Source organism: Bos taurus, chromosome 19 (genome assembly GCF_002263795.3).
Source record: "Bos taurus isolate L1 Dominette 01449 registration number 42190680 breed Hereford chromosome 19, ARS-UCD2.0, whole genome shotgun sequence".
NCBI classification, from domain to species: domain Eukaryota; kingdom Metazoa; phylum Chordata; class Mammalia; order Artiodactyla; family Bovidae; genus Bos; species Bos taurus.
This window is the reverse complement of record NC_037346.1, coordinates 34,631,865-34,651,064: the sequence shown is the minus strand read 5'-3', so window position 1 is coordinate 34,651,064 and position 19,200 is coordinate 34,631,865. Positions and strand designations below refer to the sequence as shown.

The window sequence follows — 19,200 nt, the reverse complement described above, 5'->3', positions numbered from 1 at the left end:
TTGACCCCTCGGCACGTGCACCTCCGTAGGCAGCGCGCCCCGTGTCTCTTTTCTGCAGAGGCTGCCGTTGTAATCCACTCCCGGCCGGAGGAGCCGCCGGAGCCAGCCCGCCCGCCGCCGAGGAGAGGAGCCGCAGGCGTAGCCCCCGGGCCTTTGCCCTGCTTCCGGCGCGGGTCCTGAGCGGATTCCTGATCCGGAACCGAATCTTGGATCTGGCCGCCTTGGGCGGAAGCTAGTGGTCCCCGGTTGGGTAGAAAACACGCTCCGGATCCGTCTGCTCCTGGCACCGGACGGCACAGGGCCTTCTCGCCTCCATCCCCCGGCCAGGCTTGGAGAGGGGTTAGCCCGCGGAGTGGCCAGACCCCTTGGGACCCCCAGACTCTGGCGGAGCCGGGAGGCCTGTAGCCTGGGGACACACTTCTCCCCTGAAAGTTCCAGGATAACGTGGTACACATTCCACGTGGGTCTGTCGTGGCCGTCAGCCGGACACCCTGAGTGTGGGTAGGGATAGGGGATTGGCGAGTCCTGACCCATGCAGGAGGGGCTGGAGGCTGGGCGCCTTAACTGCCCAGCCTCGGCCAAAACCTGCGTGTAGGTCTGGAGGGCGGAGCTTCTGGGGCCTGTTCTCGAGGGATGCGACCTTCCTGGGTGTGGGCAGACTTGCCCCCGCTGGCTTCTGCTCGTCCCCCTTCCAGCCCACCCCATCCCTGGAGCCCAGCCTGGGAGCGCAGAAGGAGTCTCGATCCCCAGTAGACGCGTGACCAACCCTCCGCATGACCACCGTCTCCAGGGGCCGCAGCGCCACTCGCACGGGAGCGGAGACAGCGCTAGATCCATGTACACACCTGTGTGCCCCTCTATATATATGTCACATAGAATGTATATATGTTGGGAACATGCTCGCTTCTCCGTGTGTCGCCACTGTGCGTCGTGCGCCCCTTAGCACGGGGCCCTTGCTGGGAAGGTGGCTCCAGCGCTGCCCCCTTCCCCATGCAGCCACCACCGCCCCGGGCCAGTGCCCACCAGTTCGTCCGCCTGTCTGTCCGTGTCCTCAGCTCTGTCCACGCTTCGATAGGCCTGACGCAGCCCCAGCCTGGGGCCGCCCTAGCAACTTCCTGTACATATGACTGTAAAATGGTGAACGTGTGTATTATATCCAGCCTCGTTATATAGTGTATATATATGTATACATATACATATATATAATATATATGAAGACTGTAAATGTTAAGACGACTAGTGTTCTTATTAGTATATTGCTTCACACTGAAGATTGTGTGTATCGAGCTGTTTCTAAAAGATGTTTATTTTCCTTAAGAGTAAAAAAAAAAAAACAGTCATTGCATTCAGAAAAAAAAAGTCAATAAAGATACAACGATTGTTTTGGAATTCTGCAGCCCGTGGATTCTGACCAGATTTTCCTGGGAGAGGGTCCAGGCTTTAGGGGCGGGCTCTGGGACAGGAATGTGCTGTCAGGGAGAGAAGCCCCTGCTGCCCTGCCACAGCTGTGTGGCCTCAGATGAGGGGACAGGGGTTAGGCAGGTGACACACCCAGACACACAGGAAGACCCAGGTTGTAGTTCCTCCCGTCACCACAGATTCCCAAGAACATATCATTCCTGGACCTAAAGGGGGCAGAAGCTGGGAGGGGAAGCAAGAAGGAAAAGCTGAGACCACAAGGGCCCTAAGGGTTAGGAGATGAGAGCGCGCGCCAGGGCCCAGGTCAGCTGGAGGGAATAAAGCCAGGCCTCCCAAACACAGAAGGGCAGGTGGCAACAAGAAGCCTTTGCCTGGGTGCTAGAGGGACAGAAGGCCCAAAGAATCCCCTCTGGTTAGCCTCTCCCCAAAGGAGCAAAACCCAGATTATAAATAATTTCATTTTTTATTCTCTGTACAAAACTTCTCAACCTATGAAAATAAAGTCTGCAAAAGGCAAAGTAACGCCTGAGCCTTGGAGGCCAGGAGGCTGGTGCACTCCGATCTACACTATGCACAGGTCTCCCTAGATGGGAGGGAGGCACAGGGGGTAGGGTCCCTCGGTTCGGTGAAATGCACCCCTCTCTTCTCTCTGGAGGGAGGGGGAGAGCTGCGGACTGGGGGCCCATGACACCCAGGAGCGGTGTCACTGGGAGCACGTGACATCCGGCGGCGGCGGCAGGCCCCGGTAATTCCCCAGCCGGCCACCAGGGGCCAGCACTATCCTGGCCACCGCGCGCCGAGTGCGGGAGCGGGCTGGGTAGGCCCGCAGGTCAAGAGCAGACGTCTCTGAGGGTCTCCAGCCGCCCAGGGGCCGCGCAGTCTGTGGACTGGGCGTGAGCCCCGGATCTCCGGCGTCGCTCTCGGCCGCTGATACGGAGACCGGGCTCTAGGGCAGGCCCGCCGGCAGGAGTCTAGCTGGAGGTCACAGTGGTCCCACCGCCCAGGCGCATGAGCATCTGCTGACAGTCGTGCAGCAGCCGGCGGTCACCGAGCTTCTCCAGCGTGCGCGCCGCCTCGGCCAGCATGCCCACGCGCTGCCCGGGCGCCGATAGGAAGCCGGGCGGCAGGTAGCAAGAGGCCAGCAGCAAAGCCTCGGCCTGCTCCCGCCTCGTGGGCCGGGACTCCAGTTCCGCCGCCACCGCACCTGCGCACGCACACGGGAGCACGTCAGGGGCGGGGGCTGCGCCAGGGTGGGGCTCAGGCCCCGGCCCCGCCCCTGTCGCCTGGTCCAGCCTGCGCCCCCACGCCTTTGGTTTTGGGCTGCCATGCAGCTTGGTCCCTTCCGCTTCTTCCCCTGGAGCACAGAGCGAGTGCTCCACAAAGGACAGTCGTCCCCCGAGTCACAGGTTAGGGCTCCCATCAGGGGCCACCTCGAAGTCCCGAGGCTCCTGTGTGTCTTATGGTCTCCCTCTGCAGCCTTCACCTGGCCTGCGACCCTTCCCACCTGGGCCAGCCGGCCTTCTCACCTCCTTTGCAGGGGCCGACCCTCCTCCTCAGGCTGCGATCCAGAAGCTGGTGTGTCCGCGCTGGGCTGGCCCCTGCCATCAGTCGGGCAGTGGCTTCATGTAGGAATACCTGGGCAGGAGGAACCAGGAGAGGTTCAGGTCAGGCCCCACTCCCTTCAGACACCTCATGTCTGTCCCCATCGCAAGTCAGGACTCTGTGGGCACTCACCCTCCGCATGGCAGGCCGAACATTCTGTGCCAGACGCCTCAGGCCACTCAGGTCCCTCTGGAAACCACGAAGCTCGAGGGCAGAGGCCTGGGCCCCACCTCCAGGGCCCTGCGAGGCCTGGGTGGGTGCCGGCAGCTTCTGCCGCTGCCAGAGGCTGGTGCGCGCCACAAGGAGCAGGTCACACAGGAGCAGCTGCAAGGCCTGGGGGTGGTGGGTAGGGCAGGGCAGGGGTCAGGGCCTCTGGCTGTGGGAGAGAAGGCTAGGGGGCCCGCGGTGCCAGGGGCCGGCTCCGGGCTGCACTGCCGAGGCACTGCACCTGCCTCACACATGCAATGCAACAGCAATGCACCGCGGGGCCGCCCGCTCTCCAGGCCCCCATGCCCCCACCGGCCTGCGCGGCAGCCTCCAAGGAGGGCCCTGCCACATGTTCACCCCACCCTCCTCCTAGGAGGGCAACATTGAGGCCAGAGGGAGCAGCCATTCTCCCCTGGACCCAAGCCTTAGCCAGAAGGCAAGGCCGGCTGGGTCCCCCGTCCTGTGCTGTTGGGCTGACCCTGCAGTCTTCTGCAGCCCAAGGGGGACCATCCAGGGAGTGGAAAGGCCAAGGCCCCTGAGACAGGCCAGGCCCCTGGCCCCAGCCCTTACCTTGTCAATGGAGCTGTCAGCTGGTGTGGTGGCCAGGCTGTCCTGCAGGTACCCACTGGCCTTCTCACACATTGCCAGGCTGGCTGGGCCAGACTCAGCCTTCCCGCGGCCTAGAATGGTCCGGGCAGCCTTGAAGGAGTGCAGAGCCGCCCTGGGTAGGGGTTTCCTGTTGGGGCCAAGGCAGAAGTGTCATGGTTGGACCTCCCTCTGCCCTGGTTCTGGCTTCATGGGAAGAGCATGGTGAGACCCCAAGGACATAGAACAAAGCTGGGGGCAGGGTTGGGAGTGGGGCACGAGCATGCAGCCTGTGCTCACTCGGACTCCTGCAGGGCACGGGGCAGGTGCTCCACCAATGGGTACAGCCTCTCGGCTGCCTCCTCATCCCGCCGAAGCCAGTGGGTCACCACAGCTGTCAGAGAGGCCCACCACTTGGCCACCGGGTCTGTGCCTGCAAAGGGGGCACAGGAGGCAGAAACTCAGCCACACTGCACCCGAAGCTGAGCTGCTTGGCGCTGGGGCTGAGGGCGTCACAGGTGGGGGGCTCACCGGGGGTGGCAGCCATGCTGGAGCTGATGGAGAAGCTGCAGGTAGGAGCTCCGGCCACGTCCGAACAGCTGTTCAGCAGCTGCAGGTACCCCAGGGCATCTGAGAACTCCCTGTGGCAGGAGAGGACGGGCGGTCAGGATGGCTGGCAGGGGTCCTCACCTCTGCACACAGCACAGCCTGGCCTCCTGGCTCCTCCAAGAGCCTCCATCCCCTCGTGCTGGGCCGGTGGGAAACTGAGGCCCAGAGAGGAACCGAAATGCACCTAAGGCCACAGTGGCCCAGCTCTGGCCACCCACAGGCTCCACTGAACAGGGGGCTCTGGCCTGCTGAGGTGCACAGAGACACTCACTTGTCCCCCTCGGCTGATCCAGGACTGGGGCTGGGCTGGGCCACGCAATTCAGTGCTCGCTCCAAGAGATGTTCGCGGAACAGTTGAGTCACCTGGGCCAGGGGATCCACTGTGGAGAAGAGTGGGCGAGTGGAGGGGCGAGAATGGCCCCACCCCTCCTGTGCACAGGCACCTCCCTGCACTAGGGATCTTTTCTGGGCACGGGAGGGCCTGGCTCTGAGACAATTGAAAGCTGGTGGATAAACACTCCGTCCACCTGTGGACAGGATAACCCACCTGGGATGCACGCCCTTTCCCGACCTCCTCACTGCATGGTGATGTTGTCTGGAGCACCTCTTGAATCAGCCCCCTGGCCCCCTGCCCCGTCTTCCTGTTTGCCTCTGAAGAGCCCCCGCTGAGACAGACCCAGGTTGGCCTCCCCATCTGCACATCCCCATAGCCACACCAGATGGCAGGGCAGCAGGCCAGGGTGGGCCGGGACAGCAGAGAGGCAGGGGACAAGAGACTGACCAGGGAAAGGCATGAGGAATGGGAACGGGGGACAGAGGAGGCGGCCAGCTGTGGGGAAAGGGGTGGGCACGGGGAAGGGCCCAGGGAGAGAAGGCACCTGGGTTCCCAGCCACGCTGTACAAGCTGTCCCTCGGGGCGCTGCACAGGGCCCAGTTGCCATCCACGAAGAAACGGTGGCCCACAGGGTGGCAGAGCCACTGCATGGCAAGGGGCACTGAGCCGCTCTGTGCCAGGCAGGCCTGGCGAGCACTGCTCAGGAAGAAGCGCTGTTGAGGAAGGAACGGGCCGTCAAACTGAACCCTGGCCGAGACCACGGCAGGCCCACAGCCGGCCCCATAACCACGTGCCTTTCTGTGCAGCCCTCACCTACCCACAGAGCCCCCACTGGTCACCACCTACTCACTGTCAGAAAATGCAAGGCCCGGGGCAGACTGGCCTTGACCCTGAGTGCGGCGGCCACGTAGATCTCAGCCAGCGTGGCCACGGACACAGCATCTCCAGCGCACTCGGCCAGGTTCAGGGCACTCAGTGCCAGGTTGGCAGCAGCGAGGTGCCCACCTGAGTACTTTCCTGGAAGATAAGAGGGCGTGAGGCCAAGAGTGGTGTGGAGGCAGCAGGACCCCGGGGGCCCAGCCCTTGCTCGCATACCCATGGTGTGCAGCTGGTGCAGCTTGTGGTAGACGAGGGCTGCGTCACGGGCACTGGTGCGAGCATCTGCCTGTAGGGCCCTGTCCCTCCGTAGGCCCCCTGCCCAGCCGGCCAGCCAGCGGCCCACCCAGAGACGTTGCAGCAGGTGGCGGATGAGGCTCCAGAGCAGGCTGCAGGCCAGGTCCAGGTGGGAGGTGGGCAGAGGCCGGCCCAAGGCCCGCAGGGCCAGCCACAGCTGCTGGGCAGCCTGGGCAAAGTCCCCCTGGGGGTGAGGGGTTTTCAGGTAAGAAACGTGGGGCTGTGCTACTCCTCCACCTTGGGCCTCCCGTGAGGACCACACCATCCCAGCAGCGCAGGCTGGGCCCCTAGGGGTCCACAGGAGTCGGAGGGGTAGTCAGGAGTGGGAAGAACAGGGGAGGTCCACGGTATGCCCAGCACCTTCCCAGACACTGCTCGGGGTCCCAGCCTTGCCGGATCCCATCCCCCAGGGTCTGGCCACTTACCCTGGCCAGGTCCAGGTCAGCCTGCTTGCGATGCCTCCAGAAGTGCACGGCGGGGCATGAGTGGGGCCGAGTGACTGGTTCTCCATAGACAAAGAGAAGTGCCAAGGAGAAGAGCACCAGCAGCCCATTCATCAGCCAGACCAGTGGGGGCAGCAGCCATGGGGCCCAGCCAGGACCATCTAGGGGCAGACAGAAGCTGGGGACACAGAGGCTGGGCACCCAGGAAATTCAGAGCCCCAAGCCCACAGGACAAGATCCACCTCTGCGAGAGCCCCCCTCCTACCACCCTACCTCTGCCCTCAGCACCCAGCATGCTGCGCCTGGGACCGTGGTTGATGCTGGTGGTGTCGGAGGGGCCAGCAGGACCCCGGCTACCCAGCAGGGAGGCCAAGGGGTTGCAGGAGAGACAGAGGAAGACGAGCGCGCACAGGGCCAGGCGAGAGCGGTCCAGCATGCCCTGGCTGTGGGGAGCAGGCAGCGGCTCTGGATTCACCTGGGGGGACAGGCAGGGCGGTGAGAACAGGGCGGCGTGACCCAGAGAGCACAGCTCCAAGAAGGAGGGGTCAACTCTGCCCCCTGCCTTACTGTGGGAACCCCTCAGCCCTGTCTTTCTTCTGTCTATAAAAGGGGAGGTGGGATGTGTGAGGGGCCTGATCCAGTCCTGGGGCTCGGAGGAAGTTGCTGGATGACAAGAAGGGAACAACACTGCAGGCCCCACCTGGCCGTCCTCAAAGACCGGGCTGTCGGGCTCCGAGTCACTGCCACTTCCACCGCTGCTACTGCCCCTGCTGCCAAGGGACAAGGGGCTGCTCTGGGAGGGCGAGCCGGCATCTGAGGGGGGTGGACTCAGGGTGTCGACCACCTCTGGCTTCATGCCCTCCATGGGCACATCTGTGCTCCCTCCACTGCCACAAGCCGACACCAGGTCCTTCAGCGATTCTGTGGGCCAGAGAGGAGCAGGCTGGAGTGAGCTCCACACCCCACCTCAACCCAAATTGGAGCTCAGGATCTGGGGGAGCTGCGAGCCAGGGAGGGCCAGCACTCACTGCTTTTGTGGACAGCAGTGCGCAGACTCAGGTTCTCCTGCTTGAGCTTCTGGTTGCTGTGCTGAAGGAAGCGGATGTAGTCGATGGCCTTGCGCAAGACGGCAGATTTATTCAACTGCAGGGGTGGGGTGGGAGGGAGATGGCACAAGTGGTCAGGCCAGAGAGCTTGGCACTGAAGCGAGAGGGCAGGGCTGCTTTGCAACACAATCGCCTCAGGAGATTTGCATCTGCTATTCCTACTCCCTGGGAACATTCCTCCCCTAGAACCTGCCGCCCAGGTAAGTAAGATACAGACAACAGCACCTGGCTGGCTGCTGTCAACATCACTCCACTTTATGCCTCACCCTCTCACCTCCTCCAGGCCTCTGTTCACACATCGCATCACCTTTGTGAGGCCTTCCCTGACCACCCAACTTAGGTTTGCAACTTCCCCCATCCCTCTTCTCTCCAGCACAGCACTTATGCCACCTGGCGTACCCCAACCCAGCTCTGCTGGCGCCCCCGCACCCTGCTAGAACGTCAGCTACTCAACAGCAGGATCTCTGTCTGTCCCCTGCTAAATCCCCAGCACCTGGAAGAGCCTGTGCCACCCGGGGCTTCCCTGAAGCTCAGCTGAACAGAGCTGCCAGGCCCGAGGAGGCTGGGGCCCCAGGACTGTCTGCCCAGCCCCATCTTCCTCCTCCTCCTCCCAGGTGCCTGCTTGCCCAGAGCCACCCTGTTAGGGCCTCAGCCCACACCTTGGCCTCGGTGCCCACCACCAGGTCCTTGAGCTCAACGATCTTGTCATTGATGGAAGAGCGGTAGCGTTTCTCGATGGCGTTGTGGGCTGTACGCTTCTCGCCGCGGCTCTGCGCCGAGCCTGGAGCCTTGCCACTGGCAAGTCGGTTGATGGGCAGCTTGTCAGTGTCTACTACCAGTGGCACCGTGGCCAGGATGGCCCCGCCACTCACCAGGGTCTGCAGGGCCAGGCAGAGTTAGCAGGTGGACATGTGAGCAAGCCTCGCCGCCCCCCACCCCACCCAAGCCACCCACCCCCACCCTGCCTGAGCCCCCTACCTGCAAGGGCGCTGCCTGAACAGCAGTGCCAGGGCCCAGGGAGCGGATGCCTGCCGCTTTCAAGGGGGCTCCCACATCTGTTTTCACGGTCGTCAGGAGCAACGAGTCTGCCTTGATGAAGTGGGGCTGCAGCAGGACCTAAGGACAGGAGGGGCCTCAGTCGTGGGCTATGGGTCTGGGCCCAGGGCTGCCACCTCCCTGATGCCAGCCAGACCGCCTCACCGGGACCTGCTGTATCTGGGAGGTCACAGCGGTTGCTCCAGGGGCCACCGTGGGGGTGGCTGTGGCTGTCAACAGCTGCTGGGGGGCCGCGCTCTGAACCTGGCTGTGCAAGGAGACGGGCGGGACCCCTGGCAGGGAAGCCAGTGGCAGGCCAGCCAGTGACTGCGAGCTGCTCCCCGGAGGGGTCCCTGCAGAGATGAAGGCTGGGGCTGAGGACACAGGCTGTCGCAACCCACTTCCAACCCGTCCCCCAGGTCCTCATCACCATGTGACCTGGGATTAGTCACTACCCTTGTGGCCGTGGGTTCCTATCTGGATGGCTCTGCCCAGGGCTCTGATGCAAGTATGCCAGCCTCCTAGCCAAGAATTGCTCTGCGGAAGGGCAGCTGGTGTGGACCCCGGGCAGTGAGGGAAGTGCTTCATCCACAGGAGCCCGAGAACTGCTGGTGAGCAGGCGCCTCCAGCCACAGAGCAGGGGCCCGACTGCTAAAGCCTGCAAACTCCTCTACCAAAAGCACCTGACTCCCACCTCCACATGCCCTCCTTACCTGTGAAGCCTCCCGGAGGGCTGGGGTAGCCCACAATGGGAGCAGAGCTGAACTGCGGTGGGGTGGTGGCCGCAACACTCTGCGGCAGGAGAGCTCCAGGCAGGGGCTGGGGGGTGGTGGGCTGGAGGACAGTCAGGGGCGCTGGCTCCTCCTTGATCCCAGGCACCGGGGAGAAGGCAGGCACAGATGGGTATATCTTCAGGGGGGTGGGCGCAGGCTGGGGAGGGGACAAGGGTGGGGGTGTCGCCTTGGTCACCCCCAGGAAGCCTTCAAGTGAGGAGCTCATCGTGGAAGGAGGTGGGGACAGGCTGCCCGGGGAGCTGGCGTCAGGACTGGCAGGGTCTGTGGTCCCTGCTCCGCCCCCAGCGTAGGGCGGGTCGAATAGGCCCGGGAATTCGCTGTCTTGGTTGTTGATGAGCTGAAGCATGTCTGCGGGGAGGAGGACAAGCTGTGAGCAGCAGTGGAGCAGGTGTTGTGTGTCTTCACGCCCCCCCCACCCCTGACACAGTGTACACGTGGGAGCAACGCCACAGAAACAAAAAGCCACCCCCAGGAGCCCACGCTCACAGACACCCGGGACATCTGGAGCTTTGCCCAGTGCATCAAACAGCCTTGCGACACTGGACAATGCCAGTGGCCCCCGAAGCAGAGGTCCACGACCGCTCAATTCAGAGCTGCCTTTGCCAACCCATTTCTCTGTGCAATAAACCGAGACTTGGGGCAGAGTCAACCACTGGCCGTATGTGTGCCAACCAGTGTGTCTCGGAATGTTCTGGGCACAAGCCCAGGCCCTGTTTGCAGCCAAGCAGCTTGGGACCGGCCATTCAAGCTTCAGTCTCCCCTCAATGAAAGCCAATGCCGTCTGTCCTGACTCTCCTCCTCATACAGACTGGACACATGGCCCGCAGCAGCCCAAACTGGCCACAAGCCCTCTCCCCCAGCTGGCAACCAGCAGACTGGCTGGGTCAGTCCAGGGCCCTCTAACCCACTGAAGGAGTCATCCACTGGGTCAAAGTGCTCTGCAGGACCCATGAGCAAACCCTGGGAGCCCCAGGTGTCCCCCAGACCCCCAGCCCGGGCTTCTGGCGAAAGTGTCCTCTCACCAGCCCTTAGTCTCCCCATCTGTACAGGACAGACAAAACACTTTGTGACAGGACAGCTGCACGGAGTGGGGCCTCAAGGTCACCTGAGTCCCTCCTACTGACAGGTGCCAGGCAGGAAAGTGACTGCAGGGGACGACCCAAGCTGCCAGGAGAGCACAAGGGAGGATGGGGTGGGGGTGGGTGCCAGGCTCAGCCCTCCTGTCCTCAAACACAAACACTTGGCAGGCCCTCCAGGTCTGCACAGGTCATAGTGCACAGTGCTTTCTCCCGCAGGACCCCCTACCCCAGGCCTCACGAGCCCCTTTGATAGTTGGGGAAACTGAGGCCGAGAGACGAAACTGGCTGACCTAGGGCTCCCACTGTCTGTCAAGCCCAAGGTGCCCCCAAAAGGGAGATCCAGGAGACAGAGGAAAAGTGGTCCTCCCCGCTGTGGAGCAGATGTGGGAAAGCCACCCCCTTACTCCGGACGTGGGCGTGGGGAGCCTACTCCTCTTAGAGCAGGGAGTGTGTACACCTCCCCTCAGGGCACCGAGGATGGAACCCCTCTGAGGAAATGAAAGCTCTATAATAAAGGGGTGGAGGCCTCCAAAAAATACCTTCGAACGTGCAATCCATGGTTCCGCGGCCCGGGCCCGTCGCCCCTCGGGGCGTCCAGGCGGCTGGCCTGCCGGTCTCCGAGCACAGACTTCACCTGCGGAGCCGGCGCACTTTAAAGCCGCTGAGCGACAGAGCTACCCGCCGGCCCCGCCCCCGCTACCGGCCCCGCCCCCGCCCCGCCCCGCCCCGCCCCGCCGGCCAGCCCCGCCCCGCGTAGCGGCGGGCCGGGCATGGGGTGAGCGCGCGCGGCCAATCAGCGGCCGCGCCACCGCCTCCTGGCGCCCCGCCCCGGCCCCGCCCCACCCCCACGGCACGCGGCTCGGGTTGCGCCGCGGGGCCGGGGTTACTAGCGGACGCTGGCCCTTAACCCACTAGGCGCCGACGTCTGCAGGGGTTACTGGCGGTCAAGTCAGAGAAGAGCGGTGGAACGAGGGGCTAGAGGTGCCCCAGCTCCGCAGGTAAGTCTCCGGCTCTCTGATACCCTGAGCCGGTCTCGACCACGCTCAGCCTCAGTTCGCTCTTGGGAAATGGGACGAGCACGATTCTGGGCTCCGACGGGGACAAGTAAAGGTGTTACTGGGTGCAGTGCTTAAGTGAGACCTAGGGCCACCTGGCAGTGGGTGTGGGGACCTCCCCTTCCTAGGCCGCCCCAGCATGGGCCACACCTCACTGCACGAACCCCTGGCAACAGTCACTTCCCAGGGAAACTGAGGAAGGGAACATACCCCAAACTGATGGCCAGTAACAGCTGAGCCCGAGCTGAAGCCCCATACAGACATCCCTTTGAAGAGGGGCCTGGATCTGGGACGGGGTCAGTGACACCCCCACCCCCAGCAGTCTCGGGGTGAACCTGACTCACTTATTCACTGCAGGGTCAGGGGAAGCCAACAGGCAGCCCAGTCCCTGGGACAGAAGGTGAGGAAGTCCTGAGGTGACAGGCTCTGGGGGTCTCTGGAGGGGTGCCCAGAACCTCTCCCCTTCTGTGTAAGGTTCGAGTTCTACACAGATGAACAGAGCCTGGCCAGCAGCCCAGGTTGCCAGCTCCAGCTTTTGTGGCCAAGTGGACTCCAGGCTCATGCCAGCCTCCAACTGCGGCCAAGCCCACCTGCAACCCTTTCTTGGTGTCCTGCAGCCTCAGAGGGTGTTGGGGGCAGAGATCCCCTGGCCCTGATGGCTCTCACTTTCCAGGAGGCTCCTCTCCATCACATATCCACCCTTCTTTGTTCGGGTCCTTCCATGGCCTTGCAGCAGGTGCCAAGGACAACTGAATTCTCCACCTCCCTTCCTCCTCAGCTGGTGGGTGCTCACACCCTCCCTCACCCCCCCAAATCAAGACATTGGTGTTGGCAAGGCTCCTACCTCACCTGAGTACCTTGAGACTGGGAGACACTCAGGCCTGAATTCCAGGGCTGACTCACACCTGAGCCTCTGCAGGGCCAGGGCCACCCAGAGTCAAGCCTACCTGCTCCTGACCGTCCCTCTCCCTGTCTCATGCTCTCTCGCCCCCTTTGTTTCCCATTTCACATGTCTTGGCTCTGTCCCATCTAGACCAAGGACATAGAAGGGAGAGGCCCACAGCCGATAGGGTCAGGAACAGCTGCCAAGAGGAGGGCTGGCCTCGGGGACATGATCTAACGAAGACTCAGTGCATCTGGTGGCATGTTGAGGGGCCACCACCCTCTGAACTCACGGTCTGACTGGGCCCCCTCTCACTCTCTTCTAAAGCCAGGTCTGGGTGCCAGAACTTCCCTCCACCCTTCACTTGCTGTGCAGTCCCAAGCAAGTCACTCTCCTTCTCTGAGCCTTCACCTCTGGCCTTGGAGCAGGGGATTCTAGGAGGCAAGAGAGCCCCCCCTCCAGGGTGCACAGTTTAAAGAAGCTCCCTCCAGTCCAGTGGGCCTGAAAGGCTGGAAAGGGCTCCCACAGTGGGGCCCCTCCGCCAGTGAAGTAAGCACTCACATGACCTAAGACTCAAGGCCTGCGTAGCTCCTGCACCCACTCTATGGGGAGAGGGGAGGTGTGGGCTCAGCCTCAGGGGGCCCACCTGCCCCTCCCCAAGCCTGGCTTCATCTTTTCCTCTCCTGCCCTGATTCTATCAGGGCCTAACAGGAAACCTGAAACCCTCTGCCCCCTCCCTGGCTCTACCTACAAACCTCCCTCTGAAGGCAGATGTGGGCCTTTTATTCTCGGGCCTATTTATCCTGTGAGGCCATGACAGAAATCCTTGGGGGACCCCCATCACGCCCACCCACAGGAGCCCACCTCTGACTATCACAGGAGCCTATGACCCGCAGGAGCTGACACAAGGCCTTGCACCCCAAACTCTTCTTGCATGCCTCCTGGGACAGGGAGCTCACCACCTCCTTCATATGGCTTGGCCCATGAAGCTCAGATGTCCCTAAATGCCAGGCCAGTGCCAGGTGCTGGGGGTGCAGGAACAGAGCGTGAAGACCTCCCAGTGGAGCTTCTGTTCGAGTGCAGGAACAGAGCGTGAAGACCTCCCAGTGGAGCTTCTGTTCGAGTTCAGGAACAGAGCGTGAAGACCTCCCAGTGGAGCTTCTGTTCGAGGGAGGCCAACCGTCTACTAATCCGTGGAGGAAGGGGGTGCAGGTGATGAGCATCGTGAAGAAACAGAGGGAGTCAGGGCAGGCCTCTTTGTGGAGGGGGCATCTGAGTAGAGGCCTGAATGAAAGAAGGGAATGGGCCAGGAGGAAGGATGTCACAGGCAGTAGGAACAGCAAGTGCAAAGGCCCTGAGGTGGGAGCAAGCTTGGTGTGCTATCAAGACAAAGAAGAAGCTGGTGTGACTGCAGAAGAGGGGGTCAAGAAGGAAGAGGGTCAAGGAGACAGCCCAAAGCTGGAGTTCCAACCCACGTTTGTCTGTCGCCTGAGCTAAGAACACCAATTCTCAGGGAATGGGCAGAAAAGGGATTTGTAAGCAGGTCACAAAGTCTGCAGCAGACAGCACAAAGCAACAGCACCACTCCACCTCTGGCTGCGTGAGGGAGGGCACAAGGCAGCAGTGGGAAGCGGGCTTGCACCCTGCCAGCCAGCCCCGCTGCTCCCACCAGCATCTCCTGGAACCTCCCGAGAAGCACGGTTGGCAGGTTTGCATGTCCTCAGCCGATCATATGTGCAGCAGGGGCACAGGGTGCCTTTGTGTGTGTGGGGCTGCCCGGGGATGTGGCAGGTGCCTGCTCTTCCTGGAATGAGATGGCCCCGGAGCCAGAGCCCCAGGGGAACCTGAATATGAGCCCTCTAGCCAGATGAGGCCACTAAGGCTCAGAGGGAGGCTATGTGCCCCAGGTCTTCCGACTGCCAAGTGAAGAACCTCAGACCTACACCCAGGCCTGCCAACCCCCCAAGCCCACAGCCCCTAGCCCCGCCTGCCAGGGGCAGGAGTGAGCCCTGAGGCCAGCCTGGCTCTGTCCCAACTTGTTGCCACCACTCATCCCAGGTCAGGATGTGCGTGCAGAGTGCTACGCAGAGGGGAGGCAGTGTGAAGCTCCAAGGCTCAGCCCTGGCATTGCCCCCTCTGAAGTGTGTGTGTTGGTTCAAAGGCAGCACACTGCTTCCGAGCTGCCAGGCTGCTCTCTGGAACAATAAACCTCCTTACACTCTCCCTTGCAATGTGTCCTGTTTAATCAGAGCATCACCAGCACTGGGTTTTATCGTTTTTACCTACTTTGGGGTGCTTTCCTTAGTCCTCACAACTGTGTGACTGGAACCTTGAAGGTACTTTAATTTGCATCTCTGAGGCTGCCCCGAGGCGGTTGTGCAGCAAACAATCAACTATGGCCAGAAACCCAGAAACACATGCTGGGCTTGGGCCCTCCTCTGCCAGCTAGAGATGGATTTACTGCAACATGTTCTTGGCCTGGGAGGCAATCCCCACTGGGCCTGGCCTTCCTGCTGCTCCCCACACCTCAGCTGGGCAGGTGGGGGTAGTGGGCATGTCCGCCCCCAATCTGTATACCAGTGAGGAGATAACCGTGGCATTTCTGAGGCTCTCCCCTCCCCTATCACAAGTGCAGGTATGCACGCCCAGTAGGCCCCAGGGTCAAAGGGCACATCCACGGGGCCTGTGGCTGGCAAGACACAGGACAGAGGCACTTGCTCTGGCCAGGAGTCATTGCCACCTGGCCTGCCCTATCAGCTGGGCGAAGTCCAGACCCCAGGCCTCTGCCCGGTGGTGACCCCACCTGAGGCTGGGCAGGTCACCTAGAATGTGTGCATCCAGTGAGGTGACCACCGGGCAGAAGGCAGCTCCCAACTGCTGGCCCACTCGCCTTCCTGGACTGCCGGCAGCTCTCCCCACCCCCTCACAGGTGCGAGGGCTGGAACTCACAGGGATTCACGGGCAGCCCACCTATGGCCTCACCCCAGCTTTCCAGGGCAGCCACTGCAACCTGGAGAGAGTACACAGCCACACCGGGAGGGCCTCTGCTTCCTGCCACCTGGGGCAGATGGGCCAGGCACCCAAGGCAGGAGAGGGATGGAGAGGGGCCATGTCCAGGGGGAGAGGCCTCTCCCAGGCTCTGCCCTCAGGACCTCTGGACGTGAGGATGAGGCAGGAGAGCCATGTGGGGGCAGAGTGTGTCCAGGGCATGGGGAGGGCCTGGAGGGACAGGACTCACCACGGGAGGGCGGGCCCGGCCCACCTGACAGGTCTCAAACACCACACTGAGACAAGGGACTGTATCTTGGGGTTCTGGGCAGCCATGGTGGTTAGGGAGCTGAGCAGGCATGTGCTGTGGCCAGAGCAGGGCTGTAAGCCATCTTGAGCTTGTTTTCTAAGGAGGGCCCATGCTTGGCAGCACCAGGGAGAGACCTGGGCATGAGAGACTGTAGGGAGAGGCCTGGGGGGGCAGGTTGGCCCCCATGTACCTCTTTGAGCAGGCTGGCCTGGAACCCAGGAAGCCAGGTCCCTGTGGTTGATTTAGGGACTGGGTCGAAGGCAGACACCTGGACTTCGAAGACGAGTGAACTGGGAAGCCCAGGCAGAGGTGACTTCCAGCTATGCACTGGAGGCCCAGGCCACCCCTTGACCAGGCCCACCCGACCAGCAGCGTCCTCCAATCACCCCTTCGTCACTGAGCAGCATAGTGCAGTGAATGAACCAGTGGGAGATAAGGCCCTCCACGGCATCAACACAATCCCAGCACTCATGCAAGGCGGCTCCCACACACCCTCTCTAATGGCCACAAGGGACCCCAAAACAAGAACGGGAGAAGGAGGCTGGGAGCAAGTGGATCTACCCAGAGTTGTGGTGCAGTGCAGCCAGGGCCCAGCCTGCAGCACAGGACTTGGGGCTCCTGGTGAGGGCGCTGGTCACATGACGGAGTCTGGCCGAGGCACATGCCCAGGCTGGGTGGGGCTCAGGGCCATGGGCAGACTCCCTGATGCCAGTCCTCCGTCTCATGAGTCAAAGGCTCTGGGCTAGGATGAGGTGGCCGTGTGACCTGTGACCGTTTCGACCCACTCCCAGGCCCCCAGCATACCTCCATATAGAGCAGCCTCCTGAGTCCCCTGCTCTACAGTGTCACACACATACACACATTCACAATAGGAGACCAGCATTTAAGAGCGTGGGCTCTGGAGCTCCCACCCTGGGTTTGAATTCTGGCTCTACCATGCTCTGCTGTGTGACCTGGGACAAGTCACTTAACATCCCACTGCCTCTGGGATCCAGTTCAGCTCTCACCTCCGAGTCAACGCTGCCTGGCCCTCCTCTCAACTCCCCTCCAGGGGACCTGGCAACTCTTGGGCCCTACCAGCTGGGTTCCCAGAGAGCCATCCAAAGAGGGGTTGGCTCAGTTGTGTCCATTTTGCTAACCCTAGGGCGGCCATAGGCTCCATGGATGAGTCCATCCAGGCTGTGGGAGGTTTGGGTCCTGTGCTCAGGGCCTGTTTTCCCCATCAACCAAGTGCAAGGTAGCCAACGTGGCTGAAACTGCATAGGAACCTCGGAGGCAACCTGCGGAGGCTGGAATGTGCTCTGTGCTCCGTGGGCAACAGCCTCCTGACTGGCCCCGCTGCAGCTTCGCCCCCAACACCCTCTTTGTAGAACAACCAGAGCAGTGTTTCTAGGTGTGTAAGAGAGCCCGCGCTGCTGCTCCCGCCTTTCCCTGCCAAGTCCTCTTCCACCCATCTGCCCAGTCTCACCTGTGCCCCTCCAACTCCTCGCCGTGCCCTCTGCGGGGAAGACATCCTTCTCAGGGCTGAGCTCAGGTCCCACCCCACCGCCCTACCCGAAGCAGTCACCCTGCCCCAGCTCCACCACAGATATAAGTATCCGTTTATGGGTTTCCTTAGGGTGGGTTTGTGCTTCCAAGGAAAGGGGGAGCCCAGGTCTGTGAACCTCTGGTGCCTAGAACTGGGCCTGGTATTCAGTAGACGCTCGATAAACGTGTGCCGAACCGATACCCGGAGCCAGCTAGGAGAACCGGGCCCTGGTCTGTCAGGGTCCGCGGGACCGCGGCGCGCATGCGCAGGAGCGCGGGCGCCGAGCTGAACTCTCCGGCCGGAGGGAACGACCGAGAGTAACCTCCTGCTGACGTCAAGGCCGGGGCGGGGCGGGGCATCGGCGACGCCGGGTCCCCGGCTCTCGCCAACGCCGCCTCGCGACTGAGGACTCGGTGGCCGCGGGGTGCGGGCCGGGGCGCCCAGAGGCGCACGTGCTCAGCGCCGAGCCTCCTACAGGACCCAGCGGGCACGGGCAGCTCCGCGGGGACAGGACCGCGAGGCCCGCAGCCCTCGGGGCAGAGACGCGGAGCGCTCCGCACAGAGGCGCGGGCCGCGCCCCGACGCCCTCCGCGCCCCCGGCCCGGCGCCGCCCGTGCGCGGAGTCCAGTGGCCCTGACGCACCTTCTATGTCGGTCAGCAGCGCCGCGTCCAGCTCGCACGGCTCGGCCAGCGCCAGCTCCAAGGCCGCTTCGTTGAAGGGTGGCTCGTCCATGGCGCAGTCACCTCCTCTCGGAGGTCCGCCGGGCCCGCCGCAGCCGCTCCGCGCGTTCGCGTCCCGCCCGGAACTCGGTGGTGCCCAGCGCCCGCGAAAAGTTCCTCGGAAACTGGGTTCCCGGCGGCGGTTCTGCGGGGCAGGCGGGGCGGGGCGGAGCCTTGCAGGAGCCCCGCCCCCGGGTGGACGGTCCCGCCCAACCTGAGGAGCGTCAGGCGGCCCCGATCTGGCCTGCGCACCCGCCCCCTGGCCGTTCCATCCCTGCGCGGACTGCTGCGGGGCTCCCAGGCCCCGGCTTCTCCCGCCCTGAGCAAGGAGGCCGAGTGGAAGCCCCGGGTTGGGTCCGTCCCAGATGTCGCTGAACTTGGGGCAAGAAGTGACCCGACAAACTTCATTCTGAGATTTGGGCCTTTAGAAGACAGACTAGTCCAAGACCTGCTGTGTGCCCTCTGGCCAGTTACCTCACCACACTGTTCCTCAGTTTCCTCAGCTGTAACGGGGCTTGATGGTGTCTCCGCATAGGCTGACTGGGACGTTAGTAACGGTGGCCGGCTGGGCCTGTGAGATGAGCCTGCCCCTCCTTCTTTAGATCTTCTGAAGAGTCTGGAAGAGGCTAGAATTTCCCACTCTGACTTACTCTGGTTTCCTCCCAGATCCAGCTGTGGGACTGACAGAAGGGCTGGGGGTTAGTGGGCCCAGTCCGGCTGCTGAAGGTGGGCTGGCCTCTGCACCCGGAGTTTAGGAGCTCACCAGCACAAGCTCACACAGCCACCTGGAGCTGTACCAGGACTGGACCCCGTCCCCAGAGCAGCTGGGATGAGGTAGGGGCAGTCTGTGCTTTGGGCCTGGGACCCCTTGCCCTGGATCGGGACAGGCCCGGGCAGGTCAGAGGAGACAGCTAGACTGGGGAGAGAGCTGGACCAGGACCCTGGGTCCTGTGGGTTGGGGGCAGAGCTAGGTGCCAAGGGAGGGTCCTAATAAGGTGGACTGAGATACTAATATGCAGGTGCTGGAAGTGTGGAAGCAGTGAGCAGAGGCACCCTTGGTAGGGGGCAGCCAAGGAGCCTTATCAGAGGTCTGGACCCCCACCTCCACCCCCCACTCCTCAGTGAATCCAGCCATCCTGAGTACTGCTTTGCTCAGATTCCAGATATAGCCTGTCTGACCACACCCTCTGACAGAGTGACATTTGTGGCGCACTTTGGAAGGGGGGTGTTGCCCAGGCCAAGAAAGGCTTTGGAGGCCCAAGTCCCTGGGGCTCAGACTGGACACGCAGGGCTCTTGGTTCCCCTCCCGGAAGTGGCTGCGGTGGAAAAT

At 62.6% G+C, this 19,200-nt stretch overlaps 2 protein-coding genes and 1 non-coding gene across 16 annotated transcripts in view; 1 reads left to right on the top strand and 2 right to left on the bottom strand.

Moving 5' to 3' along the window:
- The window catches only part of RAI1 (retinoic acid induced 1), a 103,539-nt gene extending 102,150 nt beyond the window's left edge, over window positions 1–1,389 (top strand). For all 12 annotated transcript variants that reach the window (XM_059878340.1, XM_024980811.2, XM_024980812.2 and 9 more), the window contains one exon: window positions 59–1,389. In XM_059878340.1, the coding sequence (XP_059734323.1) occupies window positions 59–73 (15 nt within the window). In that variant the 3' untranslated portion in view covers window positions 74–1,389. The remainder of the gene's footprint in view (window positions 1–58) is intronic.
- Window positions 1,289–17,997, bottom strand: SREBF1 (sterol regulatory element binding transcription factor 1). 3 transcript variants are annotated; one of them, XM_024980343.2, is made up of 21 exons: window positions 17,734–17,997; window positions 16,869–16,872; window positions 10,926–10,970; window positions 9,227–9,655; window positions 8,679–8,866; window positions 8,457–8,594; window positions 8,138–8,356; window positions 7,401–7,515; window positions 7,073–7,293; window positions 6,646–6,847; window positions 6,355–6,533; window positions 5,852–6,113; window positions 5,607–5,773; window positions 5,301–5,469; window positions 4,694–4,802; window positions 4,345–4,454; window positions 4,114–4,246; window positions 3,799–3,964; window positions 3,154–3,354; window positions 2,946–3,054; window positions 1,289–2,623 (listed from the first exon to the last, which is right to left on the bottom strand). In XM_024980343.2, exons 1-21 carry the CDS (start codon window positions 17,881–17,883, stop codon window positions 2,391–2,393), a joined length of 3,549 nt encoding a protein of 1,182 aa, XP_024836111.1. In that variant the 5' UTR covers window positions 17,884–17,997; the 3' UTR covers window positions 1,289–2,390.
- On the bottom strand, window positions 3,424–3,517 carry MIR33B (microRNA mir-33b). The gene has a single exon (NR_031207.1). It is a non-coding gene; the product is annotated as a microRNA mir-33b (primary transcript).
- Window positions 17,998–19,200: the final 1,203 nt, after the last annotated feature.